The sequence below is a fragment of the Trematomus bernacchii genome, unplaced genomic scaffold (assembly GCF_902827165.1).
Source record: "Trematomus bernacchii unplaced genomic scaffold, fTreBer1.1, whole genome shotgun sequence".
NCBI classification, from domain to species: domain Eukaryota; kingdom Metazoa; phylum Chordata; class Actinopteri; order Perciformes; family Nototheniidae; genus Trematomus; species Trematomus bernacchii.
Window position 1 is genome coordinate 6,574,943 of NW_022987641.1, and position 20,660 is coordinate 6,595,602.

The 20,660-nt window shown below is 38.2% G+C and overlaps 2 protein-coding genes across 2 annotated transcripts; both read left to right on the forward strand.

Moving 5' to 3' along the window:
- The first annotated feature begins 908 nt into the window (after positions 1-908).
- On the forward strand, positions 909-14,712 carry LOC117484829 (UPF0577 protein KIAA1324-like). The gene is given in 23 exon segments (XM_034133260.1): positions 909-1,119; positions 4,310-4,402; positions 4,404-4,431; positions 4,519-4,708; positions 4,823-4,970; positions 5,503-5,592; positions 5,680-5,785; positions 6,337-6,486; positions 6,639-6,727; positions 7,493-7,673; positions 7,917-8,045; positions 8,451-8,541; positions 8,757-8,859; positions 9,027-9,164; positions 9,521-9,793; positions 10,381-10,554; positions 10,883-11,072; positions 11,161-11,257; positions 11,666-11,767; positions 12,117-12,238; positions 12,799-12,982; positions 13,552-13,714; positions 14,256-14,712. Coding segments are annotated over 23 exon segments (3,015 nt in total). The 5' UTR covers positions 909-1,017; the 3' UTR covers positions 14,328-14,712.
- A 757-nt stretch (positions 14,713-15,469) lies between these two features.
- On the forward strand, positions 15,470-20,084 carry LOC117485066 (tetraspanin-9). The gene is made up of 9 exons (XM_034133665.1): positions 15,470-15,690; positions 16,785-16,826; positions 17,219-17,298; positions 17,427-17,618; positions 17,737-17,811; positions 17,902-18,003; positions 18,407-18,538; positions 18,733-18,816; positions 19,678-20,084. The coding sequence occupies exons 3-9, from the start codon at positions 17,236-17,238 to the stop codon at positions 19,747-19,749; spliced, it is 720 nt and encodes a 239-aa protein (XP_033989556.1). The 5' UTR covers positions 15,470-15,690; positions 16,785-16,826; positions 17,219-17,235; the 3' UTR covers positions 19,750-20,084.
- Positions 20,085-20,660: the final 576 nt, after the last annotated feature.

Genomic DNA, 20,660 nt, shown 5'->3' on the forward strand with positions numbered 1-20,660 from the left:
GCCTTGTGTTGAAAGGTGCTATATAAATAAACTTGCCTTGCCTTGCCTTGCCTTGCCTTATAGGTGATAGTTTATAGGTTTTCAAGATAATACAAATATTATTTAACTGAACGTTAAATGTATACTTCAACCTTGAACCCTACACGTTCTAACCCAAACTACATTGTTATTGTCACAATTTAGTGTTTAGTATTTTTTTTGTATAAAGTTAGATATTGTCTATCTCCTACTCATATGACAGGGCAGAGCTAAAATAAGCTCAGCAGCCAGCAGGCCTGTTGTCCATCTCCAGCTGCCAATCAAGATAAAGTGAGCGTTATCGCACTTGTGGCGTCACTGTCTGAGTGAAGGTTTATCTAGAGAGGCGTGAACCACCTCTCGGCTCAAGCGGCTCAGACAGATGGCTGCGCCTTCAAAATAAAAGCATGGAGCTTGAGTTTTTACCATAGACTGTATATATAAAGGTTTTTACCTATGGTTTTTACTCAAAAGCTTCAGTTAATAAACAAGCCGTTTATTTTATATAATCAATACGATTTGATTGATTATAATTTGATAATAGTAAACTATGGGCATTAGAGTTGCAACTATGGATTATATTTGTTATTGATTATTCTGAATTTTTTTATTGTCTGGTTTATTTGTCCACTATTTTTAATCAGGGCCCAAGGTTAGTTCTTACCTGGAATCGCACATAAACATTAATTTACACCATTTCAAAAGCTTGCATAAAAACAATACAGTTATGTTATTTCAAGTGTACAAAAAATAAAACGTATCAATCTTTTAGTTCAATTTCTTCCCCTCTTTATTCTAGAATAACAGGAGTTTTAATTTGAAAACCGGAAATGGAGGTATTCTTTTTTCACTGTCTGTCTTGATGATGGTGGGGGGTGAGTAATAGACAGGCAGGCATCAATGAGAAACACACCGCCTCACAGACCCTCACTGCTCGGCCTGTTTCATGTTTGAGGCTCCAGGCCGCGGACAGCCGGCTGTTTGTGACCCGAGCTGAGGATGCGGGAGCAGGTGTGGGCCTCCTGGCTCCCCCGCTGCCTGGTGCTCATCATCACCGCGCACACTTCATCTGCGTCCGCCGAGCTGCGGCCGTGCGACAGGGTGAGTCCCTTTATTATTGTCTCCATATCATTTAATGCTACTTCTAAACACAAATGTGTAGCTTTCTAACAAGCCAAAGTAGCTTCAGTCTTTTTTAAATTCGTGTTCTCATCTAGAAAATTGCAAATATATTTTAATGGATGATCCAGTCAATAAAATGGCCATGCATGCAGAAATAAACAACCACATTATGGCTTCTCATAATGCACAATTACAAGGAAAACAAGTCATTTGCCAGCTTAATATATTGGCTCAATTGTTTTTTGAGCTATGCGAGACCACACGGTCCCCCAACCCAATGATCGGCTTAAAATGTGGTTCATGTTGACCATACAGACGCTCCATGACAGAGGATGTCTGCTGGCCTCCATCCCTCTCTGAGCAGCCTCCTGCCGGCTAGCAGCGGCCAGGTCTGCCCGCTGAGGACGAGAGAGAACCGGGGGCTTTTTTTTCCCATATCCATTTTTTGTTCATGTAAAAATAATAATGTTATAATTTAAGACATAAGACATAGCCTACTCTGTCACAGGTAAAAGTATTGCATTCAAAAGAAAATACAAAACTAAAAGTGCTAATTATGCAGAATGTTTTTTTATATAATATTTCAGAATAATATACATTACATTAATGATAAGAGCAGCTAACACACCTTTAACAGTTATTATTATTATTATTATTATTATTATTATTATTATTCGTTTTTAGATGTATTAGATGAAAGTGAAGTAATATTTACAGTGTCAAGAGACATGTGGTTTATTTTTCCTAGTTTAAGTCTAATTTATCCAAAATTATGTTCAGGCACTCTTTCGCCCTGACAATAATAAAATGTCTTAGTGGATTTGTTTGCCATCAAACATTCAATAATACAAAATATCAGTATTTGGAAGCCAAAAAGATTAGTGTTCATCTTTCCTGTTGTGTATACACAAATCCTAAAACCTCCAGTCTAGATAATCTCCTGACTCAGAATATGCATGGCGTTGAATTTTATCCAATGTCCCTCCTCTCGCTTTTTCTCATCAGTCTCCATGACAACTAGCGTGAGTCACCCTGGAGACCAGCGCAACACATTAGCACATTTTTATCAGACTCACCTTTCCCTCCAAGCGCTGTTGTTTGTTCAGCAGGTGAATCTGAGCACATGTTTGCTTAGTTCATGTTAATGAGGTGCTCGTCCTCTCACATTTTGTACACAGATTGCATGCTTGTGTGTGTGTGTGTGTTGGGGGATGGGGGGGGTTCGGAATGAAAGCCATTTTAGTTTTTGCAGAGAGCTGAAGCTTATCTTTACTGCACACACCCACCTGCATCTGCAAACCATCTCTGATTAGTTCCCCCCCGTCACACGCCACAGGTCGTTTCTGTGATTGTTCCTGTTTAATTAGCTGCTGAATGTCAGTGCCCTGCTGCAGCCAGCTCCTGTTCTCCGGTGATCCTCTGTCTGCCCAGTGCAGCAGCAGGGTCGGGGGAGGAGATGGATATCTGCAGAGGGAGGCTTTGGACTCAAGAGAACTCAAATTTAAAAAAAAAAAAAAAAAAAAAAAAAAGAAAAAAAAAAGGACAATCCAAGCCCTACTTACGGGATGTATTGCCTTAATTCTGTTTAAATGGCATAAAGCATAAAACTGATTTAAAGTATTTTGCCAGTTAGATATTCAAAGGTTACATCAGAACGAGAGGAAAGTGGGTGACATTGAATATCAATAATAAATATGCTCACTGTACTACTTCTTTTTTACAGCCAAAAGATGTATAGGCCTACTAAAAGTCTAAATACAAATATGCCTGAAAATAATTATGACTTTAAATAGCAATAATAACTTCTGTTAGGTTACATGGAACCTGTTGAGAAAATCAATTGAATTAATGTCATCGTTTAATTTGTTTGTATAGGCCAGCTATTTCCCCTCTGTTTTCAGTATGCTAAGCTAACTAGCTGCCGGCTGTAGCTTCATATTTAGTGTAAAGATAAAAGAAGTCCAAATCCCAATAGAATTTCCTTTGCACACCTAAACATAATATTTATGAAATACAAAGCTGTTTGTTATTTTATATACCAGTTAACCATTGTTTAGCCCATAATATAATCAATATGGCATATCAAATAAAAAAGCAATACATGTAAAAGTGTGGGAACAATATTTATTTTTAAAATGTTATATTATGAGGTTATTTAAAAAACGAAATATTAGAACAAGTCAATAACTTGTAATGTATGAGGTTAATGGATAATACAAATGAATACTCAGCTCTTTTATTGAACACACTCATTGTCATGTTTAGCTTGTTTCTATGGAGATTAAAAGCACCTCATTATAAATTGCCTTGGACTAAATGTTCCTCTTAATGAATGTGCAGTCATTCGAAGAGGAGCATAATAATGACACAAGCAGCCGTCCTTGGAAAGAAGCGTGCATACAACCGCTGTCGTGCCCTTAATGGACCATTCGTTTTACATTAGGTTGGTTGCCCTTGGTGATTAGGGTCAGCCATCAACTTTTAAGCCGGCTTTTGTTTTCATATGAAATGAGCTTCATACTCGTAAAAAAAAAAGTAATGTTGCGTCCAGAACTGTATGTGAATCGAGATTAAGCAATCTGAGGGGTTTGCTTCGCCTGTGCTGTACACTAGTCAGGATGGGATAAACGGAAATAAGGGTGTAGAAAATAAACAATGATGTATGTGTCCTGGTTTAATAAAAGGAGTCTACAGTTCGGCTGCACATACACCCTTAGGTGATTTGAGCTAAAACCTCAGCTAACATCAGCATGATAACATTCTCACAATGTCCCCATACCATGCTCATGTTTAGCACAAATTATGTTTCCCCATGTTCACTATCTAAGTTTGGTCTGCTAACAATTGTAAAATAGAGAATTAGAAATGGACATATGACCGCACACAGGACATTATTTTTTGGGCCAGAGGTGACTAAAGGTTAAAGCTTGTAGTTGTTTAATTTTCTCTTTTTACTGCACTGTTAGTGTACAGTTTTATTATTATAATTTTAACTTTTTTTATTATGCTGCTGTGTTTGTTGTGTCTTTGTAACTCTGGCACAAAAAAAAGAACTTCTGAGAAAATGTGTTGCTCTTCCATGAATTAGTTGCTGAAATATTCCGTCGGCACCACAGTGATCCATTGGATGGTGTGTTGATCTTGTTGTGTGTCTGTGTGTGTTTTGCAGACAGAATACAACTACCAGTACACAGAGTGTGACAGCACAGGGTCACGATGGAGGGTCTCCATCCCCGTCACTCCAAACTCCTGCTCAGACCTCCCCCCCCCCAACCAGAGGAACAGACTGCTGTAAGTACTGTGTGTGTTTCTGGATGTGTGTGTTCATATCTGGTGTGTACATGTCAATATGACCCTTTTTCCCTAACTGTCTCACAGCTTTCTCCTGTCCGGCTGGGAAGTTTTTAGAGATGAGCACGCAGCATTGCACGCCGTGTCTGGCCGGCTCTTATTCTCTGGGCAGTGGTCTCCGTTTTGACCAATGGGACGCCATCCCTACAGGCTTCACCAACATGGCCAGCTTCTTAGACCCTGGGCCAAATGGAGAGGACATTCAGGCCTGTAACAGGTGACACAGACATCCACTAACACTACTTTTCTCACAGGTTCAATCAGAGTTCAGGAATGACATGTTATGACATGTGTTGTTTTTTTTGCTGAGTGTTTTTTCTCCTTGCTGCAGCTCATCATGGACGCCACAGGGTGTGTATCTGGAGTCAAACCGCGATGAGTGCACAGTGTCTCTGGTTTACGCCGTCCATCTGGAGAAACTGGGCTCCGTCTCCTTCACCTACCAGTACCCCGACAGCAACATCTTCTTTGAGTTCTATGTAAGCACTTTTAAATGCCTTCTTTAATATATTACATAGTGATATAAGACATTTGGGTTAAAAATGGCTTGCCTAAATAGGTTTTATTATAGCTTAGATTCCACTGAAATTATCTATGATTTTCCTGAATAAAATAGCAGTCAAATCTACCTAGATGTGCTTTTATAAACCTGCCCATGCCAAATTTTCTTATAATTCATAAATAGTTAAAGAGTAGTATCAATCTAATCATTTATTTGTCTTTTAAATGTCACACTTTAGATAGTGGGTATTTATGTGCTTAAAGTGCGATTAACCTGGTTCTGTCAGTTTTTAAACATTTAAAATTGAAGGAACTACATATCAGCTCATCATATCCACTTCTTGCAGCTTTTTTCCACTGATTGTTTTCAAGCAATCCACATATACCCTGGTTTACAGTTATATGAAATGAATGTGTAGTGGAGGTTTAATGCGAGATAATTGAGAACAGCAGCTTTTTCCTGGAAGACTATCTTACTGGATAATACCTGCCATATCAACTTGTGTTCAGGTCCAGAACGAGCAGTGTCAGGAAATGGCCCAGACTGATGACCAGAAGTGGATTAAAGCCACCAACAATGGGGAATGGGAAACACACACAGTGAGTATCTGATTCTGCTTCCATTAGTATAGGGACAGTATTTTGGTTTTGGTGTGCTTCCTCATGTGTATGTCTTTTTGTTTTAAGGTGAGTCTAAAGACCGGTACTAACATCCTCTATTGGAGAACCACCGTCATCCTGGTGGGAGGAAAGATGGTGAAACCTGTGCTGCTCAAGAACATCCAAATAGAAGGTAAAGCAAACACTCACAACATTAGGCATTCATACATTTAACAGTTGTAGCTTCTTTTTTGATTTACTATAAGCTACTATAGATGCCTTTTTGAAAACAGACATTTCCAGCACGTTATACTCACAGTTGACTGGTCCGTTTTGGGTGGCTGGCTTGATGTTATGCAGCTCATGTGGTTGATCAAAATAAAAGAAAATAGTTTCCACACATTCAACAAAAAAAGTAGGCCTTTACAAGAGTAAAATCCAAACAATAGAGGCAAAATTATAGCGTTAATTGATTAATTTAATGGATGAAAACTGTGTCTCGTCGCTGTCTTTTATACAGGTTGCCCATAGCTGTGCTCCTGATAAGGTGGCGCTGTGGGAATTCTAGTCTTTTATCTTCCATGCACCTCAGAGGTCAACACTAATACAATTTAAGCTTCTCACAAAACAAAAACTGGCTTAAACATTAGCAATAATATTTAATATATACAGTGGATGGAAACGTTTGAGATGAATTCAGAGTCTTCTTTCTTGGATATACAATTTATAAATGAATAATTCCAGGTGTTGCCTACACATCTGAGTGTTTCCCGTGCCGGCCCGGGTGGTTCAGCCCGGCCCCCGGCTCCTCATCCTGTGAGCCTTGTCCCAGCAACACCTTCTCCATTAAGGGGGTCTCCTCCTGCACCACCTGCCCTGAGCACCACTACTCACGTATGTACACATTTGACTTTGCTGTATAATATTTGTCCTCTGTAGAGAAAAAGACTAGAACATCCGATTGACCAAATATCATATTCTGTCTGTGCATGTTTTCTCTGCATCACTGTGTACTGGATCATCACCGTCTCCCTCTCCTCTCTCAGATGAGGGGTGGGCCGAGTGTAAGGTGAGGCCGCCGTGCTCAGAGAAGGATTATTTCCAGATCCACACGGCCTGCGACAGCGAAGGAAAGGTCAGCAGCATCCACACGACACACACTCACACACTCACACACATCCTCACCTTTTTGCTACACAAGGACAGACACACCCTCTTTTGTATGGGGTTTGAATTAAAGGTGCATAAACAATTTAACAGAGACATTTGATACGTTTTCAAAGATTTCTTGACAATTAGGTTGTTTAAAGCTTGGATGATTGAGTTAATAAGCTGAAATAAAGCAAATTCATCTAATTACAACAAGACAATTTAAAGGTTTTTATGTAAAAGGTGATCAGCATGTCATTGTTTATTTTTGGTCTGATGTTATACTCTTAAAAAAAAGATAGTATATTGAGTTATGCTATGTGCATTTATACTTATGTCAATTGACTTAAGGCCCATGTTATATGTTGTGACTGCATCACACTCACATTTATTATAAAATCAGAAGACGTTTAGTCAGCTCTCTCAGGGTATTGTGTGTCAGAAACCAGAGAAGTCACACTGTGTGATGAGAGAGGAAATGATGAAAAGCTTAGTGGACGCTTTGCATGTCATCTGATCCAAAGTCAACTTCGTCGGCTCTCGTCCACGACCTTGGCTTGTTTAGATTCACATCTCTGAAAGCGCTGAGTTAGAGTGATGACGATAAAAAAAAAACAGAAAAGAAACACAATCTATCTGCCCTCCATTTAAGACAAATGTATGTCTGTATTGTTCCAGGTACTGTTACTTTATCTAATCATTTTTTTAAGAATCATAAATCCCCTGACCTCTGTGGTGTTGTGTTTTACAGACGCAGGTGTTGTATCGGTGGGTGGAGCCAAAGATCTGTGTGGAGAACGTGACGGGGGCGTTGGAGCTGCCTGCCACGGGGCAGAGAGAGCCCTGCCCCCCCTGCAACCCCGGCTACTACAACAGCAACGACTCCACCTGTTTGCCCTGCCCAGCTGGAACCCACTCAGATGGCACCTACGGTAAACATGCCCACACCTGGCCTCTGGGGTTACTGATGCTGCTGTATTCATACAATTCAAGCTTTTTACTCTGCATTTATCTAGTGAAAGAAAACCAAACATCTAAACACGACCCAGCTGGATTATCCACTATTGAATAGATAGTTCTTGTGCAAACATAATGTTTTGAAAAGGAGGAAAATACCATTGTCGTTGCTAAATAAAGCTTGTGTGTGTGTGTATCTGTGTGTGTTTGTGTTCCAGTGTGCACCAAGTGCCCTGCAGGTACAGAGCCGGTGTTGGGTTACGAGTATAAATGGTGGAACGTGCTGCCCTCCAACATGAAGACGTCCTGTTTCAACGTCGGAAACTCCAAATGTGATGACATGAATGGTAAACACAACAAAGTCAAGCTTGAAGGACTCTCTAACTTTACATTAAAGAATAGAAAGCTCCAGAACAGATACTTAAATGGCCAGATTGTTTTCCTAAAGCTTTATAAACTAGGTTTTTGTGTCCATCTGAAATCACTATTCACATACACACACTTGTTTCCTCTGTGCAATATATAAACCCTTTACTATTTAATACTGTTGTTACTGACTTTAATTCATTTTATACATTTCACCTACTTTTACAATGCTTTTTTCTATTCATGACGTATGCTTTGCTTCGTCTACTCTATACATTTCCCTGCTTGGGGGCAAATGAAAGATTTCTGATTCTGATATATGTGCACAGATCTGTTATCCAGATTGAGTGAAGTTTAATGTGTGCATCATGTCTGTTGTTCCTCAGGATGGGAGGTTGCAGGGGACCACATTCGCAGCGGAGCAGGCAGCTCAGATAATGACTACCTCATCCTCAGCCTGCACGTGCCTGGCTTCAAGTGAGAATTTGTGCTTTTCTATGTACATTTGGGCATCTCAGAAAGAAGATAAGATGGGATAATGCAAAGTAGGTACATATGGTGCAGGTTGTTGAGTTGTTTGTGGTGGATTGAGTCTTGATTGTGCAACCTGATTGCTTCTGGCTAAAATAAGTGGCAAGACGCTTTGGCTATACTTTTTAAATCTCTGCCTGTGTTTGTGTTTCTGGTGGCAGGGTCCCAGCCTCTCTCGCAGGGATGACGGGCAGTGAGTTTGGACGGATAACCTTTGTGTTTGAGACCCTGTGCTCTGGTGACTGTGAGCTCTACTTCATGATGGTGGGTGTTTTTATCTGTGTGTTTTAGTGCAGACGGTAGTAATTAGATGACACATTTTACCAGCAAGCAGAATAGTGACATTTCTCTCAGTCTATTACAGTGTTCTGCATATTGTTGCTCAGTTTTACAACCCTTGTTTTCCCATTTCACTGTGCCGCCCCCTGCAGGATGTGAACAGGAAGAGCACCACAGTGGTGGAGTCATGGGAAGGCAGTAAAGGGAAACAGTCGTACTCACACAGCATGACCAGGAACGCCTCCGTCGCATTTACATGGGCCTTCCAGAGGACCAACCATGCTCATGATGTGAGTGAACACACACACACACACACACACACACACACACACACACACACACACACACACACACACACACACACACACACACACACACACACACACACACACACATACTCAGTGCCTTTATCCCTTTAATACAATGCCTGTGCTTGTCATTCTCAGTAATAATTATCTAGAATAGGGAGTTTTGTTTTCAGCTAATCTAGAAATATTGGTGTTTTTAAGCCATAGTAGAAAAAACGGCCTCCTTGGTTCAGATGGATAGTCTTGATTATCTTTATAAAATGTAACCATTACTTGCTTAAAGCAGTCGCAGATTTGTATCTCATAATTTGTTCTATCCTTGTGGTGTGTGTGTGTAGGTGCGTCAGTATGTCAGTGACATGGTGAAGGTGTACTCCATCAGTGTGACGAACGTCCTGGACGGCGTGGCGTCGGCGTGTCGGGCCTGCGCTCTGGTTCCTCAGAACTCTCAGCGGGCCGGCTCCTCCTGCGTTCCCTGCCCCGCTGGCTTCTACATCGACAGAACCACCAACCGCTGCCAGGAGTGTCCGCAGAACACACACCTGGCCGGACGCCACACCTATGGCCAGGACGCGTGTGTCGCCTGTGGGCCTGGAAGTATTAGCGACAAGGTAAAGAGATTTTTCCTCCTCTTTGTGTTTGTGATACAAAATTCATTTTTTAAGCAGCTTGTTTTAGCAAGCAGCTGTCCTACAAACAAATCTAAAATATACTTTTATTTCTTCAAATCAGCAACAACTGATCTAAGCATTATGTTAACAAATCTGACTTTGTGCACAGACACATTTTGGTCAAACATTTTTTTATCTGATCACAAACAACAAAAGGCTAACAAGACCAATATATATTAGCATTTATTTGAATTGATTCTATGATATAATTTCTATATAAACTCTTTGGAGTTCTCGCTGTGATTCTGAACATAAAATAGAAACATTTTAGTTGGATAATTTATATTGAACATTTTATTTACAGATAATTATTTAATTTATTTAATTTATTTGAATAAAATGTAATGAAGGGAAATCTCAACATTGTTGTTTAAGGAATATGATAAGCAAATCAATATTTAACAAACTCCATATTTTATTTATTTAGTTTATATTATTTTTCCATTTATTGATTATCATGAACTGAACCCATAGTATAGTCGTCTATACAGTACTTTAATTTGTTAATGTATTTCCTTTCCTTTCAGGAACACTCTCGTTGCTACAGCGACTGCTCCTTCTCCCACACAGAGAACAACCGTACGCTGACCTTTGACCTCAGCCCCCTAAGCGACGTTGCCTCGGTGACCATCGGCCCCAGTTTCACCTCTAAAGGCACAAAGTACCTGCACCTGTTCAACATCAGCCTGTGTGGCCACGAGGTACTTCACACATACTCAAAATATTTTTAAATCCTCACATTCTTTATACTAAAACTATCCTTGAGACGTTGAACTTATTCTCCCTCATGGTTAGCTGTCTTAAATTAAAGCAGTACATTTTAATGTATTTTAGTTATATTATTATGTCAGTTTGAAGCCTCATAAATCTGGATTTTTTTATATTTTTGTCATTATTACTTTCTTTTAGAAATCAAATAGTCCTTTCCATGTAGGCCTGTCACTGCTGTTTGATAGCATTTATTTTAAATGCAGTTAAAGCGAAACCATAGCAACTGACATATTTGTTGCTATCTGCTCGCTGCTCCAGGGGAAGAGAGTGGCAGTCTGCACAGATAACGTCACCGATGTGTCCACCAAAGATGACCAGAGTGATCCGGCGCAGTTTGTTAACTCAGTGGACAGCTTCATCTGTCAATCAACCATCATCCCAGCAGATGGGCGGGGCTTCAGGATGGCCATTTCCTCCCAGTCCATCAGCCTTGCAGACAATTTCATCGGTACAATGCTTGTTAGATGGCAGTATTTGGATCTGTTATCACTAAATGTTTAATATTCCATTCATATATTTATCATGTTTTTTCCTAGGAGCAACAGTGGACTCTATTCTGGATGGTGTGAAAGCTCAACCTGAACTTTTTACGGAAAACTCAAAGGATGTTCCAGATATCAACTTCTTCTACAGGTACAGTTTGAGGAGTGGTGGAAGAAGAACTTGGATCTCTTGCTTAAGTAAAAGAAGCAATAGTCAAATGTAAAAATACTCTGTTACAAGAAAAAGTCCCGCATTTAAAATCTGTACTAAGTAAAAAGCATTGGCATTAGATATACAGTACTTAAATTACTTGTTATGCTTTATGGCCCATTTCAGAATCATATACAGTATATTAAGTTACTATTGATGCATTACTGTGTTCCTCCCAGCTGATAAAGGTGGAGCACATTTTTATTTATTTGTATATAGCTTCATATAGTAAGGTTCTTGATTGAATTGACTTTTTTTACATGCACCAATGAGTGTGAGAGACAAATGCAGAGTGAGTGTTTGTTGTTTCTTATGTTTCAGTCCTAACTGTGCCCTTTTTTCTTTCAGGTCAACACAAGTAACTGCTTCATGTGATCAGGGTCGCAGTTCAGTCATCACCATTCGCTGTAAACCTGAGAAGTCTGACCGAGGAGAGCTCTCTGTGCCCAGGTATGGTAAATGTAGGGGATGACTGGTTACTGTGGATCAAAAATGTGTTAGTGCTCTTGAAAATCAAGGGACTGGAAAGGTTTCTGGCACTCTAAAAAATAAGAACAAATAACCACAGGCTACCACATGACGTAAAATATATTAAAAACAATGCATAAATAAAGTTCTGAATTAGGATTGTGGTGCTCCATAGATGTCCCGGCCAACAAATCGTATTCTACAGACTTAATGAAATATATTTGTTGGCTACAGATCCTCTCCAAAAAAGACAGTCAAAAATCATTTCAATATGTTTTTATTCTTCCAAATAGTACAGTCCTAATAAAATGTACAATATGTGTTTGTGCAGCTCCTGTCCTGCAGGAACTTGTGATGGATGTACGTTTCACTTCCTGTGGGAGAGCGCCTCCGCCTGTCCACTCTGCACTGAGGACGACTACCACCGGATAGAGGGGGCCTGCAGGGGGGGGGGTCCAGGTAACACACTCTTTATTTATCTGTAAAATGACCCAGACCTTAAACAGATTTGTATTATATATTGTGTATTATCTACACTATCTACATCTTACTAATAGCAATGAATAAACAAGCAGGAATAGTCACTCTGCTAAAAAACTAATATCAATCTATGGTATATTTATTATGTATAACAATTAATTTTGGAGAAGCCTTAATATATTTGACGAATATTCAGGTTAAATGTGGAGATATAATTCTAGATATAAACACCTTAATAATCCCTTAACCCAACACCTTACATTTCTTATTTGTTGCTATGTCTAAGATTGACTGAATAATGCTTTATAATTCAGTTTAAACTACTTTTATACTTCCCTTAGTTAAAAACACAACTAAACATTGCTACATTTACATTGGCAGACCTCCCTTGTGCTTCGCATGCCAACTCTTTTCAGATGCAAATAAAAATAGACACATTTGTTTTCTTTTTATCAGAAATCATTCTGCTCTATCATTTGATTCATGAAGCCAGCAACAAATAGAAAGTTCTCCATCTGTCTCCCTCCACTCTCTCCAGGAAACTCTGTTTGTGTGGAACGATCCAAAGCTGTGCACCAAAGGCGTGCCGCTGCCCCCCCGCAGCTCCTCTCCCTGTGAGGCCATCGCTCTGTGGCTGAAGGTCGGGGTGGGGGGCGGAGCCTTCGTGGCCGTGCTGCTCGTCTCCCTCACCTGCTATTTCTGGAAGAAAAACAAAAGGTGAGACGCAAATACCAATCATACGCCACCAGCAATCTCAACATGCTTATTACATCACCTTCATTTGTTTTTAAAGGAATAGATGGCTGTTTGTCAGCGACAGTAAAGAAGTATACATCTTATTTATCAGTCCTAGAGTAATGCTTTGCCTTTACCTTCAACTTCTTCGTTTTTTGCTTTAGTTAGATAACTATTAATAACTTTGTGACTAACTATATAGTTAATTAGCACAAATTGCGACAACCATATGAATTATAATTCTTCTTAGACTGTGTCATTTGAATGCATTTTAAAGGTTTAGTGCAACAGAAATATACTTATTCCTCTTTTTATCCCCTTAATCATCTTGTGAACCCTCAGATTTATCTTGATCAAAACACGTTTTTTGTTAATAAAAAAAACATTTGGTAGAATCACTTAGATTTTTAGGATGATGATCAAATGTAAGCTATCTTTTAGGGGGAAAAACGTTTTAGTATCCGCATATAAACCCCTACACACTGGATGTTTTGACTGTGCTAAATAATATGTTGAATCACCATGACGGAGTCCCTGTGGTCTGTGTTCAGGCTGGAGTACAAGTACTCTCGTCTGGTGATGTCGGCCAACAGAGAGTGTGAGCTGCCAGCTGCAGACAGCTGTGCTCTGGCTGAGGGGGAGGAGCCTGACGACGACGTGGTCTACACCAAGAAGCCCTCCCTGCTGGGGAAACTCCGCGCCATAGCTAACAAGGTGTGTATCTGACTGATTATAAACTACATTCACTGAGTAATGCCTTACCCAACTACACATATTTGTACCTCTAAACCCAAATCTTTATAGCCCAATCAGTTTTAATCCTACTTGTCGAGCCATCATACTGCAAAACGTGCCAATTGCAAAAAGTAATTCAGCCTCTTTGCTACAGACTAGAAAGAAAATGCATGTTTTTTCCACATCTCAAACAATAACAATTAATTGTAATGAAATGTTGAAACAAGTTGATTGGAAACGTGACATTTATCTTTGCTGTTTGTATGTTAGAATAATTGTATTGTTATGTATATGTAAACTTTGATTTATAAAAAAACATTATCCTTGGTCTAGGTCACTCTTTCTTGTTTGCGTATTTGTTGCTTTCATTTTAATTTGCTTCTATTTACATTATTACTTGAAATTGTACCTATACTCTTCACTGTACTTTTTTCTTATTGTCAAAGAGCCAACACAGTTTCATTGTTCTAAGCACTATGAGGATAAAGATATATTATTCTGTAATATCTGTGTCTTTCAGCACGACAGGGGAGAGAGCAGTGAGTCTGTGCAGCTCAACTCGTCCCACAGTGACCGATGGGTCCTGGGATGAACAGATCCAGATGGAGAGAGAGGTGAAATAATGGAGGAAGAGTCGGTCAGTGACGGTGTCCGTCACTCCCCTGCTTCTCATGTTTCCTTAACCCGCCCTACATTGTATGCAAGGGGGGGGGGGGGGGGGGGGGAGCACAAAAAAAGACCTCATGATTGCCACCCGGACGCTGGCAGAACTCGACTTTTATTCCTCTAATACCCAGGGAACACGCTCCTGCTTTAGTGCCATGGAGGCTCAAGGGCGGCACCTGAAAGAGAAAATGCTTTTAATGTTTTTTTGTATTTTTTGTAATTTAATTTGGTATTTTGCTTTTTGTTCAGTCATGTATTTATATCAATGTTTTAATGATGAACCTTTATTAAAGTCCTATTTGACTTTCTGATTTGTTTGTGGCTGTTTAAAGTTCATGCAGTTCAACTCATGTGTGACAGGTATAGGCCTTTTTTATAATAGTAAGAGTACAAATCTGCAACTCTTTTTTTATAATCCGTTGTCATTTTGATGCATTTTCTTTGGTGGTTTCAATTTATGAAAGATTTACTTAAATAATTTATAATTGCAATAAGGACGATTAACTTAATTAAAACTCTCTATGCAGAAGAATGGCTGTTGTGATTGTTATACTGTTATCCATTATAGGCCACCACTTGACTGATATTATTCATGCATTTATGTAAGAGCATTTTACTGTTTTATGTGGAGGTCATTATTATAGAATAATCTACTGCATATGCTCTCATATTATTTATTGATTGTCACATTTACTCAAAGTGACACAAAGCGAGTTTTGTCCAAATTATTCAAATAAATTACAATTATTCAAAGGAAAAGCACCTAATCTTAATTTGTTAAGTTTTTTAAGATGTCAAATGAATATAATGCATTAGGATGAACACTTTTTCCCTCTGAGATGTAAGATAGAGTATCTCAGTTTTGTATTTTCACTTGAGCAAATGTCCTTTTTTTTATTACATGACAGCAATGGAATGTGACTATTTGATGTTCAAATTAATATCACTTAAAACAAATATGTGAGCTATTTTTAACAGCCATATTTACACAGCCAGGGGTCTTTGCCCGGCTGGTCCTTCTCTCCAGCCCCAGAGACACGCCTCCTCTCCCGGGTCCGTCCTCCGCCAAGCTCCGCCCTCCAAAGATTTTACCCTCCTCCTCCTCCTCCTGTTCTTCAGCCATCGAATAAACTTCAAAGCCGACTTCACAATCATTTACAGCAGTCTGGTTTATGTTTTCACACCGAGGGATGCTGTGAGGGGAAAGCAGCTGAAGTTAAGCCGGAATGCGGAGGTGTTTACCGGCTGAATCCTGAGACGTTAGCGGGGAGATGCGTTCATAGCAGACGGTAGGAAACTAGCACAACTATCCCTCTTTTTCCTTCGCTTGGTCGCATGGACTACCAAACAATCACGGCCTGAACCTCCAGTAGAGAGATCTTAGTTTTCTGTATTCAAACCCTAATATGCTTTATTCTCACGAAATATGAAAATAAGTGCGTTTAGCACTGATTTTAGTGCTTATTTTTGCCTAATTTAAAGCAAACTTTCCCGAAAACCGCAAACTGAAGTTCAGACCGTTGACGTCACGTCCTCTAGAGATAGAAGATACCTCTGTCGCATATAAATAAATAATACAAACAAAAAAAGCATTTAAAGCAGTTTCATTTACAAGTCTTCAAGCAACCTATTAAAAAATATATCTTCTATTAAAGCTAAATGTCCATTATTTTCTACTACCTAAGCAATGTTTTCCACTTCCATTTGTATTTTTTAGCTCTAACGTAAACTACTAATCTACTATCAAAACAATTGGCCATTAATGTTCTATTAGTGGAGCTCAACAACTGATATATATAATCATAAACAAACATTTCTGATAAAGGATCCCTTAAATTAGTATTTAAAGAATTTTGACTTTGATTTTGTACTGATACGTCGTTATTTTACTATCTAAAAGGGTAGCTGTCTCTCTAATTCATCTCCAACGTAATGGATAGGTTTTTCTGTACTGCAAATAATTATTGGCCAACATATACTACTTTTTACATTTTTTATCTATTTATAGTTTTCTTTAAATGTACATTTGACACTGGAAAACTTGGGTTATAAAAGAAAAATGACATTTATCGTGTAGCTGTTATTTTCAGTGTACAGTTACTCCACAAAGTCTATGTTACGTCTTTGACTCATATAGAAGTAACTAACATAAGTCATGTATGTGTTTTTTTTGGTGTACATGTTACTGGAAGATGCATGTTTCTATAAAAGAGTTTGTAATTAATGTGGGATGGGCCTATAAAGAGAGCATTGTTGGTTCTTAATTACAGAAAAAGACTAAAATTGGCATAATTTAAAGCAAGTGCGTTTAAAAAAAAAAAAAAAAAAGCCTGTACACAATAAACAGTATGTGTGAATGTTTGTGTTCACTGGTGTATTGCAGGTACACATCTAGAGCTCCTCTGTTCTCCTGCTAGTTGAAGTGGTAAGTTTACCTCTTGTAATTTCTGGGTGGTTTCAGCATGACATGACATGTAGAACTAAATGTTTACCGTCAGTGGGATTTAACGAGAAACTAAGAGGTTGTGAACTACAGTATGATGTCTGTGGTGACATCATACTGTAGTTTGTAGTGTGGTGATGTTTGTGGTAACATAAACAACCTGCAATAGAGGAAAGAAAACCTAACCATAGCCAGTCTTTGTGATGTATAGTATACTTGTAAATGAAGCAATCTAGATTAAAACGTTGTTATGACATAATTGTGACTCTTTTTTTGTTTTTTATTAAATACTATACTATTACTTTTTTTCCATGACATATTTTTGCGATGTTTTTTCCCTTTTATCATATACTATTATTCCATATATATTGCAGTGCCTGGCGATTCAATCATGGCTCGAGGTTGCATCTGCTGCGTTAAATACATGCTCTTCCTCTTCAACCTGCTCTTCTGGGTAAATATTTCACACACAGCCAGAAACTTTTACTAAACATCAAAAACAGATCAGAATGCCAGCCAAAGTGTTTCATTATCAATAAATCAACAGGAAGTGTGTGAGTTTCCTGTGTTTGTGTGTTTCAGCTGGGGGGGTGTGGGCTGCTGGGGGTGGGGGTGTGGCTCTCGGTGTCTCAGGGCAGCTTCGCCACCCTGTCGCCCTCCTTCCCCTCGATCTCCGCCGCCAACCTCATCATCACACTGGGCACCGTCGTCATGGTGACCGGTTTCCTGGGTTGCCTTGGGGCCATCAAGGAGAACAAGTGTCTGCTTCTGAGTGTGAGTAAACTACACTACCCATGAGGCATCACTGTTTCGCATTGATATGAATGAAACATTCTGCTTTTTCTTTCTCTGGTTGAGTTTAAAAGACACTTTTATTTAATTTTTTCTCCAGTTTTTCATCGTTCTGTTGATCATCCTCTTGGCAGAACTTATCCTCCTCATCCTGTTCTTTGTCTACACGGACCAGGTAAGACTCCATGAAAGAACATTATGTATTTATTAACCAATCATCTCATGCTGTGGGCGAGTATGACCACCTTTTTTTTTGTTTGCCCAGGTGAGTGATAATGCCAGACGGGACCTGAAAGAAGGCCTGGTGCTGTACAACACTGATAACAACGCTGGTCTCAGGGATGCATGGAACACCATACAGGGAGAGGTATGCTATTAACCATTGCCATTTCTTTCATTTGTATGTAATGGAATTACAAATCTCAAAGTTATAACTTTTTTAAATAAACTAAAAATAAATTTTTAATGAAAAAACACTATACTTTATACTATAAAGTTTATAGTATTATATATTATACTTTATGATATACTATGACTTTAAAAAAATGTTTTTGATATGCTATTCTATGATATTGTGTTATACTATGAACATTCTTTTACTTTTTCATGACAAACTCTACTATGACTTATATGGACTTATTTGTACTTTGTTGACACTATGCCTTTTTTTGCATTTGTATTACTTGCTATCTATTACTTTTTTATGTCATTAAATTGCAATTAATATAGTATATTTTTGTCCTGTTTCCTTCTCTCCTGCCTGTGCACAGTGGCGGTGTTGCGGTGTGAACGACCACAACGACTGGTTCATCGCCCTGCATGATAACGGGGTTCCTGACCGCTGCTGCCAGCAGGTTTACCCGGGCTGCGGACGCAACGCCACCAACACCTTCTGGACACGGGTCAGTGGGTTTATCTGTGGCTACGAAGTCTTTGAAGTTGTGATAAAGTTGTGCCGTGACAAGTTTATAAGAGTCAAAACATATTGTTGTCTGAATATAAACAAAAGCAAAAGTCACACAGTGTTTGCTTTAAACTTTCTGATTTGTCATTTGTCTTTTATTCCTAAATACTGTTGATGTGGGCTTCCATTCAGGGTTGCTATGAGAAGGTGGAGCAGTGGCTGGATGACAACAAACACCTTCTGGGAACCATCGCCATGTGTGTGTTGGTTATACAGGTAAGCAGATCTTTATCGCAGGCTGCAAACGGCACATATGTTATTGTATTGTAATAACATTGAAAAGACATAGAATAGTAAATGTCAGAAAAAATGTCATAGTATGTTGAAAAAACGCCATAGTATGTCGAAATTTCAGAAAACTATTTTGGATAAATAATTCATTGTATATTATAGTATAGTATGTTAAAATAAACATCATCGTATAAAATGTCGAAAAAAACGTATAGTATGTCAAAAAAGCATCATGGTATGGTATGTCAAAATTATCAGAAAAAAGGTCCTTGTATAGTTGTTTTTTTTCGACGTACTATACTAAAACTTTTTCAGAAATGTTCGACATACTATGATATTACGTTTTTTTATGTGTAATATTTGCAATTAGTTTTTTTGACATACTATAAGTTTATGTCCAAAACTGGAAATATGTCTAGAAAAATGTCATTGACATTTGTCGAAAAAAACCTCATGGTATAGTATGGCGAACATTTCAGAAAAAAAGTCATTAGTATAGTATGTCAAAAAGAAGTCATAGTATAGTATGTTGGAAACATCATATTAATCAAATCAAATCAAGTTTTATTTATATAGCACATTTTGAAAACGATTTTTGGCCGAGCCAAAGTGCTGTACATATAATAATTACCTTACAGTAAGGACACTTTACAGCAAATATAACAGCACAGTTTATACATTAAAGTGTATAGTATGTTGAAAAAAACCATCATGATGTAATAAATCGCACAACATTGTATGAGTTATTTCAAAGATTTTTAATACATACTATCTCATAGAAAAGTAAAAAGTAGAATTGTACAATTCTTTTTTTTTCTTCTTTTTAACACGTTTTTCTTTTCCCAGCTCCTTGGTATGGCTTTCTCGATGACACTCTACCAGCAGATCCACCGAGCGGGGAAGAAGTATGAAGCCTGATGATCGTCCCAGACTGTTACCATGGTTTCACAAAAGAGTTGTCACGTGTGCCACTATAGCCTTAAATCTCACATTCTCTCTGTCTATTAATGTAGTATTCCATGTGGTAGCTTTTTAAAAACACACTTTAATGCATGTTTTTATGTGTAATATTTGCAATTTGTCTCGGCCAATTGAACACAGGTAAAGTGGAAGAGTGGGGAGAATTTATTTTTTGGGGTTGTTAAACTCTGCCTGTGGAAAAATATATGATGTGTGTACATTTAGATAAAACAAGTATTGTGTACTAACATGTTCAATAAAAGCACTCTTCACATTTGTGATGTTTCTGATAATTTACTTTTGTTTTGTTTGGTCCTGCAAAATGTCAAACTACAGAAAAAAACATTATATGTTAAAAAAAATTGCATATGTCGAATTATAACAGAAAAAACATCAAAGTAGAGTATGTCCAAAATAACTTCATAATTTAGCATTCTGAAAAAGAACGTTATACCATAGCGTGTATAAAATGTCATAGTATAGTATGTCAAAAAAAAGCTTGTATAGTGTGGCAACATTCTTCAGACAATTGTCACAGTATAGCATGTCGATTTTTTTCAGAAAGAAATGTCAGTATAGTACATCAAAAGTTCCAGAAAAATACTTAATATTATATAGTATGTCAAATTAATAGAAAAAAAGTCTTATTATAGTATGGCCAACATTTCTGAAAAATGACATAGTATGTCGAAAAAATTTCAGAAAGAAAAATCATAGTATACTATGATGAAAAGAACCAAAAAAAGGCCAGTGAAGAAAAATGTCCTACTATAGTATGTCAAAAAAAACATCATAATATAGTATCATAGTATAGTATGATAAAAAATACTTCATATCATAGTGTCAAACATTTCTGAAAAAAGGTCAGT

Excerpts from the sequence above, each read along its gene's own strand:
- LOC117485066 (XM_034133665.1), top strand. The coding sequence starts at position 17,236 with ATGGCTCGAGGTTGCATCTGCTGCGTTAAATACATGCTCTTCCTCTTC. Across the intron at positions 17,299-17,426 it reads TCTTCAACCTGCTCTTCTGG|CTGGGGGGGTGTGGGCTGCT; the intron begins GTAAATATTTCA and ends TGTGTGTTTCAG. Across the intron at positions 18,539-18,732 it reads CCAACACCTTCTGGACACGG|GGTTGCTATGAGAAGGTGGA; the intron begins GTCAGTGGGTTT and ends GCTTCCATTCAG.